The 20,236-nt window shown below is 38.6% G+C and overlaps 1 protein-coding gene across 6 annotated transcripts; it reads left to right on the top strand.

The window, feature by feature from the left end:
* Nucleotides 1-1,921: 1,921 nt before the first annotated feature.
* Nucleotides 1,922-18,534, top strand: LOC115662406 (GPCR-type G protein 1). 6 transcript variants are annotated; one of them, XM_056304148.1, is made up of 14 exons: nt 1,922-2,154; nt 2,291-2,391; nt 2,487-2,594; nt 2,801-2,921; nt 3,307-3,436; nt 4,151-4,229; nt 5,135-5,223; nt 5,742-5,834; nt 7,487-7,513; nt 7,666-7,752; nt 14,243-14,314; nt 14,553-14,683; nt 16,905-17,070; nt 18,225-18,534. In XM_056304148.1, the coding sequence occupies exons 1-13, from the start codon at nt 1,937-1,939 to the stop codon at nt 17,056-17,058; spliced, it is 1,410 nt and encodes a 469-aa protein (XP_056160123.1). In that variant the 5' UTR covers nt 1,922-1,936; the 3' UTR covers nt 17,059-17,070; nt 18,225-18,534. The 6 variants fall into 6 exon arrangements, with proteins under 6 accessions (XP_056160123.1, XP_056160122.1, XP_056160125.1 ...); XM_056304147.1 differs by having other exon boundaries at nt 18,140-18,534; XM_056304150.1 differs by lacking the exon at nt 18,225-18,534 and adding an exon at nt 17,985-18,131.
* The last annotated feature ends 1,702 nt before the right edge of the window (nt 18,535-20,236 follow it).

The raw sequence follows: 20,236 nt of genomic DNA, 5'->3' as shown, positions 1-20,236 counted from the left end.
AAGGTAAGGTGTGTGCTCATGCATTAATTATGTTGCTATGAATGTTTGTGATTGTTATACCAAAGCAGGTGCGAAGGTGAACTCCTACTTTAAACCTAGAGATTTCATTTACTGAGTTTCAGCTCATTTCTTATTTTTCAGTTTGTAGGATGGTCCCCCAGATATGACGATTGAGGGGATGAGATGTTATCAGAGGCCATCAACCCCTGAGTTGATGGTGGCTCTCTTTTGGGTTATTACGGGAGTAGTGGTGCTAGTAGACCCAACCTTCTTTTCGGGATTATGTATTATATTGTGTTAATAACTACTGGTGTAATCTTTTTGTCAGGGATGTTGTGAAATGCTTGTTGTGCTTCCGCATGCGTAATTATAATTATAAGTAAAAAAATGGAAAGGACTCGTCTCGCGCGTGACGTTCTAGGGTGTCACAATACATGTATATCATAATAATAGTAAGTGCAATAAAAATTCTTATGTTTCCTTATATTATTTTAAGCTACGTTTGGTAGTCCAGATTTGAGTCTGGATAGAATAACAAAATGTCATATCAAATGTATGGAGACGTCTTCTCGACCGAATATACTCGAATAAAAATCCGAATTAAGGGGTGGGATAGACCCGGATTGAATAAAAAAGTAAAAAAAGAAACATAACAATTTCCTTCCAACTGATAGAGTGATGGACAAGCACGACCGCCACAATAAACTATCACTCCTGACCACCGTGCAATCGTTATTGTCTCTGATCAATGCCGATCGTCATCACCGTCCAGCCGATTGTCCTCTGACGACTATCTAACCTATCCGTTTGTCACTGATGGATGACCCGAAATCGAAGCATCGACCCAAAAAGTCATCTTTGAAAAGGTTGACATTTTTTCTCCATCCTTAATTGGAGGAAATTTCTTTCACTCAGTATTTCATTGATGGTTTATACACGTGGACATATGCAAGATATCAATAATTCGTAACCCGCCAACCAGATATATGGATAGAGGAAAATATGTCTCTTTAATGAAGGAAACAAAAGTACTTATGGGAAAACTTGGAATTATTATATGAAAGTAGTAAATTAATGTGTTACCATTTGTATTATATTGGGTGGAAATTTTAGAATCGTGAATATTAATAAGTCAAAAGGACCTCTATGTTCACACTTCAACTTTCCCACCAAAGTTCAAGATATTATTCGAATTTCAAAAATTTATGAAAAAAAAATTGTTTGTAAATTTACATGTCAATATTTGAGTATTATGAAAATTTCAAGAGTTTCAAATCTAAAAGAAGCCAAATAGGAGCAAAATTTAGATTAAGCACAATCCACGTGAATCCTCAGTAAATCCACATAAATCCATGAATTTTAAAGATCCCGCAGAAAAAGAATCGATGGATGAAAATTAATTGAAAAGAAGTTGCGCGAAATATAATCCCGTGATAAGCTGAGTCAATTTATAGAATAGTGAGATTGGTGAAATTCCGAGGACGATAAGGTTTCGTTTGTTTCGCGGAAAATGAATGGTTTGGAAAATATTTTCTTAAAAAATGATCGCTCATATAATTTGAAATAATTAGTCAATAGAAAATATTTTTATTTTAATTATAATTTATGTCTAAATATTTTCGTAGATGAAAAAAATATTAATTATTTATTTATTTTTATAAATGATACAACGGACCATTTTGAGTTAACAAACGAGACTTACGTGTACGTAACTCTACCTTCGCGAAAATCATTTTTGCGACAGCTGCGAGTCTGTTATCGAAGACAGAACCTGGAAAGAGGCTTTCTTTCCTTTGGCTGCTGCCTTCTGCAAAGATCCCGAGCGGAAGTGGAATGCAGATCTGATCAAAAAGCGGAGGAGGAGGAGGAGGAGAAGGAGGAGCTGCGAATTCGAGCGTGGAAAGAGAGAGAGAGAGAGAGAGAGAGAGAGAGGGGAATGGCGGGGTTGGGATGGGCGATATGGGAGGGGCTGGTGGCGGTGGGATCGGTGGTGCTGCTGGGCTGGGCGGGGCTCTGGTTCCTGAACCGGCGGCTGTACAAGGAGTACGAGGAGAAGAGGGTCCTCGTCCAGATCATCTTCAGCGTCGTCTTCGCCTTCTCCTGCAATCTCCTCCAGCTCGTCCTCTTCGAGATCATCCCTCTCCTCTCCCGCGAGTGAGTCCCCTTCGCTGCCGTTGCCCCCCCCTTTGTTTCGATTCCGTTCGAATTGAATTTCGGACTCCTCCGTCGGTCTCATCCCTTTCCCAACCCCCTCTTTTTTTTGTTTTGTTCTTTTTTTGTCCCCGTCTAGGGCTCGATGGCTCAACTGGAAGGTGGACTTGTTCTGCCTCATACTGCTCTTGGTCTTCTTGTTACCTTACTATCACTGCTACCTCATGCTCTGCAACAGCGGTAACCTCCTCGTTCTGATCCCGATTCCCCCCCTCCTCCTCCTCCTCCTCCTAGTTGCTTCCGTAACCATCCACTCACCCCCCAATGTCTATCAGGTGTGAGGAGGGAACGTGCTGCCACCGGAGCCATTCTGTTCTTGCTGGCATTTCTCTATGCCTTCTGGCGCATGGGCATCCACTTCCCCATGCCTTCGCCGGATAAAGGTCTGATTCTCGCTATCCGTCGCTTTGGCCTTTTTCTCTTACCTGAGTCCACTTTCCGTCGCGCACCGCCCGGTGCCTTCACCTCGCAGACCTGATGTTGAATGCACATGTTCAGGCTCTGCCTCATGGTTTTTGCTTGTATCTCGGACTCTGGATAGTCTCACTAAGGGTTTAGTGCGTGGTTTCTCAATCTTTATTGTTGCCAGGTTTCTTTACCATACCTCAGTTGGTCAGTAGGATTGGAGTCATTGGCGTGACTGTTATGGCCATCTTATCTGGTTTTGGAGCTGTAAATTTGCCCTACAGCTACTTGTCTCTCTTCATCAGGTAATTCACATTGCAGTGCCTTTCTCCACATGATAATAACCTGTCTTCCTACTTTTGCTTTGTTATCCGCAAACACTGGTCTCGACTGTGGACTGGCCAGTTAATCTGGTGCAACCAATCTTTTCCCTGCTTATAAACAATTGTAGCAAAAAATGAACGAAGTGATCAAAGCTGTGAGTTTTGGACATTAGAATAAATCGCCTCCCCTTCTTTTCTCGGTTTAAGATTGAAATTGAGTGCGTAAACTATGAGCACTTATTTGCGGCACATCCCCCAACAGTTGATATGTCTGGGCTTATTTAGAATAAATATATGGGCTTCTTTTCACTGATAACTGAGTTCTTCTAGAGTGATCTCTTTGTCTTGTATTCTTTAAATGTTGTAGAGAGATTGAGGAAGCAGAGATTAAAGCGTTAGAGAGACAACTGATGCAATCAATAGAGACTTGTATCCTCAAGAAAAAGAAAATTATTCTTTGCCAGATGGAAATGACACGGATGCAAGGATCAGAAGAGGTTTCCTCTCTCTCTCTCTCTCCTCTATGGTTGCATACCCTTACATCTTGTGTTTGGAATTGGCTTTTGCTGAAAGAAGATCAAGATAGTAGTATTATTTGTTAACTTTTATTGGATTAGATTACTTGCTATTTATGGAACTTTTTTTTAATGCTTTACTGTTTGTGTCTTGTGCGCCTCTTTTCATTGTATCTCCCACTGCAAAGGCTAGTATAGATCATGTACTGTTGGACATAGCTCAAGCTTACCCATTGAGGATATGCAAAAACTTCCAAATTTAGCTGGCAACTCTCTTTTCTATTGCGTGAGTTAATTCCGAGGGAGTGAAAATATGGATGCTTGAACTTTTTTGAGTTAAAAAATCTGAAGTTTGCAGCACCTTTAATTGATTTTAATGCAAAATACATAAGATATGTGGCTGTTCTGTTTTAAAATCTGCGTTAAAATTTGAGTACCTTAGTAAGTATCAACTTTCAAGTAAAGAGATTTTGAATCACAAAATTAGCGAAGATTTTGATGCAAGTGTAAATGAGCTGCCAGATAATTCAATAGGAAATTTAAATGTTTAAATTTTTTTAACTGGTCTAATGCTGAGCGAAGGGTTCTGTATTTTCCCTTTTATCAATATCGAAAGAGCTGAAGCTTTTCCAGTGCCTTGTTGCAGCTTCTACTAAATCTAATATCTTCACTGATAAAGAAATTTTCATGTTGCAGAAGTTGAAGGCTAGATCTTTGTTCAAACGGATTGTTGGCACAATGGTAAGAACAGTGCAAGAGGACCAAACGGAGCAAGGTCAGCATCGATCTGCTTTCAAACTTCTTTCTGTTCCTTTGAAGAGGGAGGAAATGCAAATTATGCAATTAAGAAAGTATGTAGTAAGCTTGCATTTTATGTTCAGAGATATGACTAAACATGTAGCCCATGAGATCGGTTTAGCGGCTAAGGAAAAAAATGTGTGGGTTTAGTGCATGCCACCGGTTCAATTTCTCGCAGTGCAAACAGTCCTTTATTTGAACTTCTCATCAGGCTTTATTCGTGTTTCATTATCATGGAATTTACCCATCTATTGTGGGTTTCTTATCAGAAAACGATCTGCATTATGCACTTATATTTTTTGTTGGGTCTCCATGCTGGTATATCCTTTTATGCTCTGACATGTGACTGACCTACAGTTTGTATCGTCATGCCAATTCTGTTCCTGATGAGATTCTCCTACCTTTACTCAGCCTAACCTCTATCCATCTTGCCGAAACTTATTGCAATTTTCTGTTTAAAGTTAGTTGAAAATCTTTGTCATAACTATGTGGGCTGGACAGTAGCTTTATGCTAATGTCTGGGTCTTTAGTATTAAATCTGTTTACCAATCTGCTGCAGAAAAATTAGCCTGGAAATGGAGTTCCAATTGCCGCGGATGAAAGATAAACCCCACTGATTCGCAGATCAAATATGAATCGATGAATGGATAATAGAACTCAAACATTGAGTGCATGATATAGTTGAAAATTAGATGCTGTGGTATTGTTGTGGTTTAAGGTGATAAAATGTCAGTTGCCAAATAAGCCAACTTAAGTCTTCATATATCTCTTCAGTTCTTTTCATTGTTGGAATTCCACTACTGATAAGCTTTTAGATTTTCTCTGTACAACAGTCATTTTATAGTATGACAATGCCTCATACTGTTTTTTCTTCCTGTTAAGATATTAAGAACATGGAAGCAGAGGTGCAAGCTTTGGAAGAGCTCTCAAAGCAATTGTTTTTGGAAATTTATGAGCTTCGCCAAGCCAAGGTTTCTTTACATGCATCTTTTGCGATAAATTTTTAAAATAGGCTTTCTTCTGTTGTGAATCTCTTATGATGTTTAAGTGTTCTTCAAGCTGTTTTCTACATATATGTGGTATAGCTATATGTAAGGCTACTACCTGGGCTGTTAGCTACTTGCAATTAGCCTAGGAATGGTGGACGCTCTGTAGGACAAAATCTTTGGGTTTTTGGGAGCTACACTGTATAGGAAGATATAAAACCTACTTCTCTCTTTTTAGGTCAATATCAGTTTAATATTGAGAAACTTTTTTTTAATGCAGCCCTACTTGTTTCAAATTTTGGGCTTCCAGACTACTTCGATGGCATTGTGACCATTATAATACTAAAATGGCTGGATGAAAACATATCTTAGACCCTAGGTGGCATATTGCAGCTTGTGACCGCCATTTTTTGGCTTGTTGAATATATATTGCCATAGCATATGCTTTTCCACCTTAGTATTTGTCTTCATAGGTTCTAAAATGGCCATTTCCTCTAATGTAGGAGGCAGCTGCTTATTCTCGAACATGGAGAGGTCATATGCAGAATCTACTTGGTTATGCTTGTTCAGTCTACTGTGTATACAAAATGATTAAGGTATGGTTATACTTTGACAAAATATGCTGCAGTATGTGAAAATCCATTATCAGAAGAGGATGCTAATAGGACTTAAAACAGAGAAAAATAAACTAAAAAGTAGACAGTTTCTACTACCATCCTAGAAAATTTTCTTCCATGGTGACAGGCAATTCTTTCTCTTCCTGTAGCTTTCTATCTCTCTCCATCTATAATGCAATAATTGCGACAATCATGACAGATTTAATATCTGCAGAAATGTTCGACCAATCTGTGTGATCTTTAGGAACTCGCATTTTACCAAAATTGACTTATTGTAATTGGTATAGAAAAAACCATTTCCCTTGTAGAATTTGGTAACCGGGTGGTTGTGACTGTTTGTGATCTTCAAATTCCTTAAGAATATGTTTTTCTCTAATGTTGCCGTCAGAATATACTCCATTCAGATGTTTCCAACGTTGCTCTATTTTTCCAAATGTATTCAGCTGTAAATTCTGATTAGAGGATGATTTAAGTGCTATACAGAGCTCTATTTGACACAAACATCTTCCTTATGTTACTCCGCCACTTGTCTTTTGGGTTAATTCTTTTTAATCTTTTTCTTTGCTTGTAAGTATTGCAAAAGTTGCCACAACAATTCCAACAATTGGTGCTATGCCAAAGCATTGCCATAAACCTTCAAAATGCTATGCAAAGGACTTCCTGGATTAGTCTTGCGCTTAACCTTATCTTATTAGCTAACTGCTATTTCACATTCAATCATTGATTGAAAGTTCAGTATGCTTATGATTACAAGATTCCTTGGAATGTTATTATAAGTAAGGTCCACCCGCACCTCGTGTGATTACTCAGAGCATTCTTTTTGGGGGCTTGGCCCTGAGCTCGTTGCGTCAGGTGTGGGCATAGTCTGTCCATGAACCATACACCACTGGAGGGAGTCCTGCTTTGATATCATGTGCAACGTTTAAGCCTGATTTATGTGGGCCAAGCCCTCAATAGGAATACTCTGAGTAATTTCACAAGGTGACGACCACTTGGGGGTGGATGCTTACTTATGAGTCGCTCAAGGGTCTCATCCGATGTGAGACTTGGGGTATCACGAGAATATTTGGAGATGCAGTTCCTTTTGATTTTTTCATGACTTGGTTAATCAACTTTTCCTGCACCTTGATGTCTGTGAGAACTCTTCTGCCTACCTATTTCACAAATACAGTGGCTTCAAAATGCTATAGTGGTGGCCAGAATGAAAACTAGTCTCAATTTCATGTAGTTGCAAAACACGTTAATCAAATTTCGCGTTAAAATTGTGAACATCTCTCTCTATCGCTCTCTCTCTCTCACACACACGCAGTGAACACTTTATGTATGTGTGCAGACTCATTCATTCTACATTGAAATTTGCTTTTTTTATTGATTGGAAACATTTTAGCTTCTCAGCTTGTTTGTATGAAAGATGTTAAATTAAAGGATGTGTCTCATCCCACTAACTAGAGTCAGCAGAAAGAAATATGTTTGCAATATATCAAACTCCTGTCCCTTGTGACAAAGATGCTGAATATTTGCTTATGTGAGTTTGAAAAATACTGCCCATGAGCTTATGCATTGTACAGATACCATTGTATTGATCCCCGAATTCAAGATGCCTAATTGATTAATATAATTTCTCTCTGCAGTCTTTACAAAGCGTGGTGTTTAAGGAGGTATGTATTTCAATCTGACATCTCCTGTTGGTTTATCCATCTACTTTACTGAATTCATGATTTCCCATTTTTTTTTCTTTCAAGCGTAGTTTAAATAGGTAATTTACTAATATTCTTGTTTTCGAAGTATTGACCGATTTTGGCTTCCACAGGCTGGTTCAGTAGATCCTGTGACGAGGACAATCAGCATATTTTTGCGGTTATTTGATATTGGTATCGATGTCTCTTTGTTGTCTCAGGTTGGTTTTATAGCTTGGTTTCTGCAATATTTCTGCATTTATTTGGATGCATTTCTTCTAGTAAGTTGGTTTGTTGTCATCACTCCTTTTTTTTGTACATGGTATAACAATGTTCATCCTGGCAATACCGTGATTTAAGTATCGGAAATTTCACAAAGATTCTTTTCTTAATTTGTTATTTGGTTGCCTATGGAAAAATATTTCGCTCCTCTCTTGTAATGGTATATGTTATAGGTTTATGTGAATATTCTGCTTATAAAAGTTACCCTTGTGAGATTTTTGCATTGCTAAATAGGAAAACTCATTATTTTTGGATTCCATAAGGTGGAAAACCATTAGCTTAGAAATTTTGATCAAACTTAAAACCATTGTTCGATGAATCATTATGTGGAGCAACATTTGTCATTTTGCTCAAGGAGATAGTTAGGAACGTGAAGATCAGATCTGGTGGCACTAGTGTCTATTATTGATTTATTCAGTGACATAAACTCTAGACATAGAAATTCAGGGTCATAGCCTAGGACTTCAAGAAGGTAAGTTTTTGAGGTTGTCTCTCCATGTTTGGAACATGGAGGGATTCGCCCCACGATATATTAAAGGACGTGCTGTCGTGAAGGTTAAAGTGCTCATATACGGATGCATGTTTTTCCCTTGATTGTGTAGTCATGATTATCCTGTCTCTTTGGAAGTCATAAATATTATTTAAAGAGAATAGTTATAGTGGAAAATGGGTCAGTGAACATAAATTCTAGCAAGTAATTGAGCACTGATGATCTTACCTGGAGGGTTTGTCTTGTGGGATTCATTGCTCATAGGCTGTCAGACACTAATGATTTATGAGTAGGGTCCATTTATGCAAAAGGGCTGGAAGTCAGTACCCTATCCGTGTTCCCCTATATGATATTTTAGATGGAGATGGTTCTGGGTTTCATCTTCTATACAGATGTTTAGACAGTCATTTGATTAGATAATTATCTCATGCAAATAATGGGAACCCAACAGAGAGCATGCTTGATCATTATTGTGTGCCAAAATCCTGAACTTTACTACTATCCCTCCCACAATTTTTTGGCTTGGGAGAGATTTGAGGGCTTTTGGGAGTCTAGCGTCTAATTTTCTTGATGTAAAGAATTGATTGTCACAGGCTTTTAGTATAGTTGGATTACTGAAAATTCACTTTTGACAGTTTACAATTTGTAAGAGTTAGTAAACTCTTTCTATGTAAGCTTGGATAGGGGTTTTACCCCCTTGGTACCTCTCGCATATAAAATTTCCTTATTTAGCTTTCAAAGAAAATTCTGAATTCTGTTTAAACTTCATTATTGTTACTAAGCTGATTAGAGAACCCGCAGAAAAATAACGAGAGAAAAGAAGGAAGAGAGAAGAAAAAGAGAGGAGAAGAAGAGAGAAAGAAAGAGATTGTAAAATCCAAGAAAGGGGCTCTTGGTTTCTGTGTGTAACAGAAACCCTACACCCATCACGATATATTTATATTAAATATGAATTGTATATGACCATAATGCCCTTATATATGTAAAAAAGGAATAAAACTTAGAAAATAAAAAATAATTCTACTCTAACACTTCCCCTCAAGCTGGAGCATATAGGTCACCCATGCCTAGCTTGGAACAACCAGCAACAAAGGCAGGACGAAACAACGCTTTAGTGAACATATCAGCAAACTGATCTCTAGAGGCAACGTAAGGAGTGGCAACCAACTTCTGCTTCACAGCATCACGAACAAAGTGATAGTCAACTTCTATATGCTTAGTTCGCTCTTGAAAAACAGGATTTCCAGCAATATAAATAGCTGCCTGATTATCACACATCATATCAATAGGATGATTAATAGAAAATCCAAGCTCTTGGAGAAGAGATTTCAACCACAGTAATTCAACCACAGTTTGTGCCATAGCACGATATTCAGCCTCCGCACTAGATCTGGCAATGGTAGTCTGTTTTTTGCTTCTCCAAGTAACCAAATTACCACCAAGAAAGGTGCAATACCCAGTCGTAGACCGCCGATCACACTTTGACCCAGCCCAATCAGCATCAGAATAGCCAACTAAGGTGGAAGAACCATTCGGTTTATAAATCAGTCCCTTACCAGGAGAGCCTTTAAGATATCGAAGAATGCGACAAACAGCATCCCAATGAGCCTTCTTGGGTGATTCCATAAAATGACTCACCACACTAACAGCAAAAGAAATATCGGGACGTGTAACAGTAAGATAAATTAGTTTCCCAACTAGACGCCGATACCGATGTTTATCTTCAGTATCATCTCCATCATCAACTCCAAACTTTTGATTTGGATCCATAGGAGTATCAACTGGCTTGGAAGCTAGTGTACCAGTCTCAGATAAAAGATCAAGAACATACTTTCGCTGAGACAAATTAATACCTTTCCTACTTCGTAAAACTTCAATACCTAGAAAATACCTAAGAGCTCCCAAGTCTTTAATCTGAAATTGCTGTTGAAGAAAAGATTTAACCTCAGAAATTTCGGTCGCATCACTACCAGAGACAATTATATCATCCACATAAACAACAAGAATGACCACTCCCGACTCCTTGCGAACAAAAACAGAATGATCAGAATAACATTGGTGAAAACCACACTTGGAAATCACTGAACTGAATTTCTCAAACCATGCTCTAGGAGATTGTTTCAACCCATAAATGGCTTTATGTAGCCGGCATACTTTATCATGCGATCCTCCCCCGGGCAACATACCCGGGAGGTTGCTCCATATATACTTCTTCGAGACAAATCACCATAAAGAAAAGCATTCTTGACATCCAATTGATATAATGGCCAATCAAAATTCACAAGAAGAGAAATAATAACACGAACGATTGAGACGTGCCACGGGGAAAAAGTCTCAAAATAATCCACTCCATAAGTTTGAGTAAAACCTTTAGCAACGAGCCGAGCTTTGAGACGCTCAACTGAGCCATCCGGGTTATACTTGATAGTGTACACCCAACGACACTTCACCACATCTTTCCCAAGAGGAAGATCAACCAAAGACCACGTTTGGCGGGACACCAAAGCTTCCATTTCTACATCCATAGCTCTCTTCCACTCGAGATGAGACAAGGCCTCAGTGGTAGAAGTAGGAATTGTGTGAGTATGTAATGATAGAGCAAAGTCATGTAATGGAGGAGGAAGATGTGAAAGAGACACATAACGCTCAATAGGGTAAGCAAAAGAGGATTTTTGTGTACAAGAACGAGTACCTTTGCGAAGGGCAATCGGAAGATCGTCCGGACCAGGAGACAAGGAGGGACATTGAACGGAGGGCACGGAAGAGCTGGAGACCGGTGGTGCCGTAGACTGCTTTCGCCGCTGATATACCTGCAAGGGAGGAGGTACGGAAGGACTAACAGAATCTAAGGGAATAAGTTGTGGAATAGGAGGATCAACTACAATGTCAGTTGAAAACTCTTTACCCTCAGTAGAATAGTATGGTGTGCCCTCGAAAAAAGTAACGTCAGCACTGACATATTGAGTACAAGTCATAGGATCATAACACCGACATCCCTTTTGAGTACGTGAATACCCGAGAAAAACACATTTAGTAGCACGAGGGGATAGTTTATCAGCACCAGGTCGTAGATTATGGACAAAGCAGACACACCCAAAGACACGCGGGGTAAGAGGAAATAACGGCTTGAAAGGAAATACAATACTGATTGGTGACTGTTGATTGAGGACAGTGGAAGGCATACGATTTATGAGGTAACAAGCGAAGGACAAAGATCACTCCAAAATGATTTTGGGACATGCATATGTAACAAGAGTGAACGAGCAACTTCTAGAAGGTGACGGTTCTTTCTCTCGGCCACACCATTCTGCTGAGGGGTATAAGTACAACTTATTTGATGTATAATGCCAAGACTAGAACAAAACAAAGAAATTGATTTTTGTGAGTATTCTAGAGCATTATCTGTTCGCAAAATTTTAAGGGATGTATTAAACTGATTAGTAACTTCACGATGAAATAATTGAAAAACATGTAAAAATTCAGAACGATCATGAAGCATATAGAGCCATGTTAGACGAGAATAATCATCCACAAAAGTAACAAAGTACTTAAAACCATTTCTATTAGCAACACGGGAAGGTCCCCAGATGTCTGAATGAACAAGTTCTAATAAAGTAGATGCACGAGAATCACTACGACTAGGAAAAGAACTACGATGATGTTTCCCAAGTTCACAAGCCTCACACTCAAGAGTAGAAATTGATTTACACTCGGGAATTATTTGTCAGTAACTTAAATAAAGATAAATGCCCTAAACGGGAATGCCATAATAGGGGGTAATAGGACTAGCGAGCTAGACCATTGGCGTCAGCAGTGGAGACACCATCCAGATAATAGAGTCCATCATGTTCATGCCCTCCACCAATCTTCTTCTTTGTCTGAAGGTCCCGAAAAATGCAATAGGAGGGGTAAAATGTAACATAACAACTAAGATTTTTAGTTAACTGACTAACAGATAACAAATTCAAAGGAAGTTGGGGAACATGTAAAACGGAGGACAAGGATAAGGAGGGTGTAAGTGAAACAGCCCCTGATCCAACCACTTGAGTAGAGGAACCATTAGCTAGAATAACTTCAGGTGAAGGACTAGAGTTATGGTGAGAAGAAAATAATTCTTGCTTACCGGTCATATGACTAGAAGCTCCTGAGTCAATGACCCAAGAGGTGCCAGGAGACAAAGTAGAGAAAAAGGCCATGTTACCTGTACGTGCAAGAGTGGCAGTAGATGAGAAATTGGAAGCCTCCAGTTGTTGGACACGCTTGATGAGTTGTGCGACCGTATCATCCCGAGACGCGGACTCAGAAGAATTACCCCCACTTGGGATAGATGGATTCGTGTCGCTGTAAGACACATTTCTAGCACTCCCTTCAGCCATAGCAGCATTTGCAGTAACTAATCGCTGAGGCCACTCAGGCTTGCCATGCTTGGCCCAACATGTGTCAACAATATGACCAGATTTGCCGCAGTATATACACTGACGGCTATCTCGATCAGAATTTTGTCCACTACGTCCACCACCACGACCGCGACCTCCCTCTAAACCACGACCTCTATTAGAAAATCCACCACGACCACGAACACCACTACTAGCCACAAATGCTGAATTATCTTTAGATTATGTAGAAGACGGAGGGACAATGCGCTAAATCCGACAAAATGCTTCATTCAGAGAAGGAACTCTCTCTCCAGCAAGAAGCTGACTCTTCATAGGCTGTAAGTCAGCATTCAAGCCTGATAAAAACTTGGCCACCTGAAATTCAGCTCGTTGTGTCTTTAGTGTCTCAAGATTAGTAGTGATGGGCTGATAAAGATTAAGTTCTTCCCACATGCCTTTCAAAGCACTATAATACTCTCCAAGAGACTTGTCCCCCTGTTTAAAATTAAAGATCTTCTCATAGAGCTCATAGACTCTAGACATGTTTTTGTCTTGTGAGTAACTCTCCATAAGATCATCCCACACTCCCTTGGCAGTTGTGTGGAACATGACATTAGCAGCAATGGATGATTCCATGCTATTCCATAACCACACCAAAAGTGTATCATTCTCTCTCATCCAGTCACTATAGTCTTTAGAGTTTTCAGCAGGGGGTTCTGTAGTAAGATAATTAAGTTTCCCTTTGGCATTAATATAAACCTTCACAGCTTGAGCCCATAGCAAGTAATTGGAGGATCCATTCAATTTAATGGTGGTAATCTGAACATTGACACTGTCCGTAGAAGACTTAGTGCCATTCATGGTGAAAATCTCAATATAAATATATCTACCACCGATCAAAAAGGCCGAAACTTCAGTGCAAGAAATAAAACAGCAATACCAACATATAATCAGATGCGATTGGCTCCATCAATCAAACAAAGGGATGCTGAAATTTTATAAATATAGGCTGCATAATCAACGAAATACCCTGATCCTTGAATCTGCTGATCAGGAAGTGTTGTAATCCATTGTCACAAACAGAACCTGATAAATCTGATTTCTCCTGATCTTATATGTAATCGGGACTTGAAGAGAAAATAGGTAAAAATTGTAGCTTTAGGTGGCTACGCACCAGAGAAGGAATAGGGTTATTAGGGGACTCTCAAACCAGCAATAGGACCAGGAAATCAGGTAGTCAAACCGTGCTCTGATACCATGTTACTAAGCTGATTAGAGAACCCGCAGAAAAATAACGAGAGAAAAGAAGGAAGAGAGAAGAAAAAGAGAGGAGAAGAAGAGAGAAAGAAAGAGATTGTAAAATCCAAGAAAGGGCTCTTGGTTTCGTGTGTATGTAAACCCTACACCCATCACGATATATTTATATTAAATATGAATTGTATATGACCATAATGCCCTTATATATGTAAAAAAGGAATAAAACTTAGAAAATAAAAAATAATTCTACTCTAACAATTATTTTAAATGATGCTAATGTCTATTTTCTCTTTGTCAATTGTGCAGTACATATCTTTGATGTTCATCGGAATGTTGATTGTTATATCAGTTCGTGGATTCTTAACAAATTTAATGAAGGTAACTACTGATTTTTGTAAAGTTGAATTCAATATAGGGTGGAATTTAGATTGTTTTCTTTTATTATCCATTTAGCGAGTACATAAGTCAATTAGTATATACCATTTGAAAGGCATTCTATTCACATCTTCTGTGAGTTCTATGCTCTATGAGGCGGATGGAATTGTCTCAAAATGTACTAGTGGCTCCATCTTTAACAAACTTGGGATTCAACTGATAATTTTGGTCTTCTATACAGTTCTTCTTTGCAGTTTCCAGAGTCGGAAGTGGGTCTTCTAGCAATGTTGTACTTTTCCTGTCCGAAATAATGGGGATGTATTTTGTCTCTTCTATTCTCCTGATACGGAAAAGTTTGGCGAATGATTACAGGTAATTATCATTCTCCAATACAAGTACAGTTTTTTTTCTTTTTGTGGATGTGCCTTACATTTTAGGACTTGTTTAGTAACGTTTCTGTTTCTCTGTTTTTCTGTTCTTTTGTTCCTCGGAACAGAAAAAGAACAAAAATCCGTTTAGTAACGTCAGTTAGTTTTTTTGTTCCCCGGAACGGAAAAGTGGTCTGGGAATAGATTTGGAATAGAAATAAGAAATAAAAAAAATCTACTTTTCTGTTTCTGGAATAAAAAAACAAACAATAGAGAAACAAGATCAGCTCTCCCTCTTTCACAAGATATTCTCATGCTAAACCCTAAAATCCCAAATCCTAAACCCTAAAACCCTAAACCTTAACTCTCAAACTCTAAATCCCAAAACCCTAAATCTTAACTCCCAAAATCCTAAACCCCAAAACCTTAAACCTCAATACCCAAACCCTAAAACCCATAACACTAAAATGAAAAACCCGAAACCCTAAACTCTAAAACCCCAAAACCCAAATCCCTAAAACCCTAAACCCAAACCCTAAACCTTCTAAACCCAAACCCTAAAATCCCAAACCCAAAACCCGAAACACTAAACCCCAAAACTCCAAATCCGAAACACTACAACCTAAACCCTAAAATCGTAATTCCAAACCCTAAATCCTAAAACGATAAACCGCAAAATTCCGAACCCTAAACCATAGACCCCAAACCCTATACCCTAAATCCCAAACCCCAATACTCAAAACCCGAATCCCTAAAACCATAAACCCTAAACCCGAAATGCTAAACCTAAAACCCCAAACCCGAAACTCTAGAACCTAAACCCCAAACGCTAAACCATAAAATCCACAATCTAAAATCCAAAACCCCAAACCCTAAACCTCAAAACCGAAATCCTAAAGCCTTAACCCCTAACCCCAAATCCTAAAATCCTACACCCTAAACTGCAATTTCCTCGATGACCACCCGATATTTGATTTGTCTATAAGGAGTAATTTTCTTTATGATTGTATTAAGGTCATCCAATTCTATATCATAATATATTATTATTCTATTTCTAATCCAATTTTATCCAAACATTAATTGTTAAGTCCCCTAAACTGCAATTTCCTCGACCACCACCTGGTATTTGCTTTGTCTATAAAGAGTAATTTTCTTTATGATTGTATTAAGGTCATCCAATTCTATATCATAATATATTCTTATTCTATTTCTAGTCCAATTTTATCCAAACATGAATTGTTAAGTCTCCACCGACAATTTTATAATTAAATGAAAAAATTGGGAAGAGAAATTTTTAGTGTCTTACCAAATGCATTTCTGTTTTTTTTCTACTCCGGGAATAGAAATTTTGTACAGTTACTAAACGCGTTTTTTTTTGCTTAAAAACTCGTATAGGGAATAGAAATAGAAAAAACTATTTCTGAACAGAAACGTTACTAAACAGCACATGAGAGAATTGTGTTAAATCAATTGGTTTGCATCGGTCCGAATTTTGTGTATGAAGGATAGCAGAAACCTTAAAAACCCTACAACTTTGTGAAACCAAAATAAAAAGTGGGATGTAGTTGACACCTTGACCAGGAGCACTTTGCTGGCTAACTGCATGAAAGGTCGGATTGGCTCATAGGTGGAAGACACTACCTTGAATTGGCTCTTTTCCTCGAACGTTAGCCTTGCATGAACTTGAGAGCAAAGAACTATTGCAGCGAAGTGTGGTTTATAAGTAATGTTTATTTCAGCCACACAATGCACTCGTAAGGTAGCCTGCTTAAGGATCCTTGTTTTTTTTTATAAGAAATTACATTTATTTATAGAGAAGCTCTTCTAGTATGTCAGCGAAATGCAAGAATTGAAAGAAAGAAAGGACGAATTAAACCAAATATCAGTAATACTAACTTGGACTAGAGTATGCATCCCACAAAAGCTTAGAAATAGCAAAGACTGAAGAAGATGAAGACTCTGCATATCTTGGTGTTCTTGCAAAATGTCTGAGATGCAAGTGAGATGATCAAAGCGATTTTATTTTGTTCTTCTGTGTGGTTGTTCTTGCCATCTTCTATGCCTTTGTATTTGACTCTCGTACATAAGAAATTAGCTTCTTAAAACTGATATATGGCTCGAATGCATTAGGATTTCTGCTTTGTTGTCAAACCTGGCGGTGATCATCCCATGGCATGCAAAATGTTAATAGGCTTCCTGAAGAGCATTCGTGTTTGTCTTGGCAGGTTGATCATTACTGACGTGTTAGGTGGAGATATCCAATTTGATTTCTACCATCGGTGGTTTGATGCGATTTTTGTAGCAAGCGCTTTCCTTTCTCTGCTTTTACTTTCTGCTCATTATACCTCGCGCCAGGCCGACAAACACCCTATTGATTAATTTCTTAAATTGGTAAGTACATTTAATTGCGGCAAGAACTTTTTCTTGTGGAACTTGAATAATCTAGTTTAATACTCTTTGCTATTGACACTGCAAATTGTTAGATGTTTCCTTTTGGGTAAGTTTTATTTTGGTCTCCTTTCTTGATTTTATTCTCCACCTTTTCTTCCTGTAATCAATTACTTGTTTGATTTGTGCGATCAAGTCTTTTGATCGATTTTTACTACGCCAGCAATGCCAGGGTAACAATTTTTTGGGATAAGGGTAGGTGACTCAAGCAGTTGATTACACAAATCAAGTGAGTTAGAAACTTGATTGTCCTTGTTAGCAGTCGAATTTGAAAAACAGTACAGATTAGATACCGAATTAGACTTCTGACTGTTTAATTGCACTAGCCTGTGCCATTGTTTGTAAACTCAAACAGTTTTATTGGCCAGGCAAGTCATGTAATTTCTATGCATTGTTATTAAGTTGAGTTTATTTTCTGTTGATTGTCTGGAGGAAATCTGCGTTAGATCTATGTTGTAAAATATTTGAATCAATGTCATCCGAATGTTGGCAAATAAACCAGCTGTTACTGTATACATAAAGTCAAAAATTTTAATTTTCTCTACCTTTTGATAGATGGACTAGAGTAGTTATATAGCTGTAGTCAGAAATTCCACTCGTGCATCAACAAATTATGGTGTTACATCTCTTGTGGCTTAACTGGAGAGAGGCTTTCTTTTTTTCCCTTTTTCTCTTTTGGCCCGAAAAAGAGGCTTTCTTTTGAAATTGCTACCATTTAGGGCTCCTTTGCAGACTTTTGGATTGGTTTTATACTTTGTACGGAGAGTAGGATTATTAAGATTCATAGTCAGGAAAGTTCTATTTCCTCTTAAATTTTCGTAAATCGAAATTTATCGGTCATCCTCTGTCGCTAGTAGGTGTCAAGTTTGTAAAATGCGTGAGATGGATGGACGGTGCTGATTTTCTTGTTCAATTGGCATGGTCAAACCTTTACCAAGTGCAAGCTGTGCCGAAGTTTCATGTGTATCTAATCTATTGAAGTTGGGGAGAAATGCTTTTTTCAATGTTTCAGGCATTGCTAGGGATGAGGGGCATGGCTTATTTGTACGAGTGGAAGTTGTGTTTCAGTCTTCACTCTTCTCCCCCCATGAATGTAGGAGTAAGAATTGGCGCTGTCTTGAAGTTGGATTTGTTGGGAAACACGGTGTTTTGAAGCTTGCTCTCATATGTCTGGTGGACCTCCGTATGATGATTGGAACCAAATTTTCGTCATCTTGTAGATAGTGGAACCGGCAGGCACGGAACTTTGTTTATGTCAGAGAAGCAAGAAGATACGGGAAGCTGTAAGCTGGGGTAGAATGATCACGCTCTCTTGTATATCAAATTTAGGCCTTTGTATACTGCGCCATCTGAATTTAGAACTCGACTATATTGGATCGGAATGTAAAAGCTTTCGCCTTATTCTAATTTTCTTTTTTGGTCGGTGTCTTTTTCTAATTCATTAGAACCAGAGTATTGAAAAGTTACTCTTCATGTCAGTAAGGATTTAAACATATATGGCTCTGAACAAATACAGGATGCATACGGGTCCGGATGAACTGATAAAAGAAAGAGAGAGAGAGATTCATGTGGATGCGGAAACCTGTCTTTTTACATATAGGAGTTTCATATGTTACACGCGTTATCCTTGATTACAATGCTTCTCACACTTTCTGCACCGGACTTTTGATGAATAAAAGATTATTACAATTATTATTGTAAAAGAGTTACATGGATTTGTACCAAATACGGGCACATGCGCACGGAATGTCTTGCCTAGATGGACACAAATTGATCACAGTCATTCATCATGTTGTTTCATCGAGTGGAACCCGCCCCAGCAGTAGTCGTGATGGATCTGGTCCATGAAGACTCGGGTCAAAGCAATTATTTGCCCCTTCGTATTACGCGGACTTGCCGAGTAGTAGTGTTACATTTGCTAACTGAGGAATGGAATACAATTGGGAAGTACGATGGAAAAGCAGTGGAATAAATGTAGTGATATGATAATTCCAATATCTTGTTTGGCGAATTGTAGGAATGGAATGGAAATTCTTATATTTGGTTGTGAGAATAAGCGTTGCGAGAACGGAATTGGATGTGAATTTTATAATTAACTTAGGCTCCGTTCGTTTGGCGGAAAATATTCTCCTTTTGGAAAAAATTTTCCCGGAAGTCATTTTCCTGGAAAATGTTTTCCCGGAACATAATTTTCCGGTGTTCGGTGACCAATATGAAAAAGTTTGGGAAAATATTTTTCGCCGGCGGCGGCGGGCGACCGGCGGCGGCGGCCGGCGACCTTAGTAAAGAAGAAGAAGAAGAAAAAGCTCCGGATAATGATTTCCGCTTTTGAAGAAGCGGAAGTTATTTTCCATAGACTTAGGATATTTTGTGAGGGGGGAAGGAAAATATTTTCCCATGGAAAACGTTTTCCGCCCCCCAAACACCGGAAAATATTTTCCGAAAGAATATTTTTCGCCAAACGAACGGAGCCTTAGTTTATATTGAACTTGCATTAGTTATAATTACATTGTACTAATATATGTGCCATCGGATAATATTGTCTATAAGTAATCTTCAATCAAATGTATAATTATTGATTGTTAATATATTTAATCACAATATTGGTTAGAGTGGGGAACACTGTGTCAGTATTGGAAACCTAGTCAGCGACATAGAGATGCGGGGGCCGAGGACTAACGATTCCCTATTAGAGGTAGAATATGGGGCGCATTCCACCACCTCTCTTCTGTGCACCAAAAAGTCAAAAGGTCCAAGAGCATCTGGTAACTCCTGGCATTCCAGAAGGGAAGCATCTTCGATTCTCAGAATTTGTTGGGCATGTTCAGTGAAGTTGGTTATCTCCTTGGTGTATTGTGCAGCCTCGTACAAACTCATCGAAATCCATCTGGTACACTAGCAAGAACGAACAAGCTTTTCTAGCTAATTTTACCGATACATTAACATACGACTACAAACCTAACAATTTGGTTAAGCTGCAGAATCATAATAGCCTATGACCGCAATAATGCACAGACGCAATTAGTCTTCTAATCAAGGCTCCTCATTGGATTACAAAGCCTATTACTCAGTTGTCTCCTTAGTGAAGTTGACTCAGACAATCATAATT

The sequence above is a fragment of the Syzygium oleosum genome, unplaced genomic scaffold (assembly GCF_021117445.2).
Source record: "Syzygium oleosum isolate NSW1041296 unplaced genomic scaffold, Sole_v2.1 Sole_v2.31, whole genome shotgun sequence".
NCBI lineage: Eukaryota > Viridiplantae > Streptophyta > Magnoliopsida > Myrtales > Myrtaceae > Syzygium > Syzygium oleosum.
Note: the sequence above shows the minus strand (reverse complement) of the source record. Positions and strands in the feature narration are given on the sequence as shown.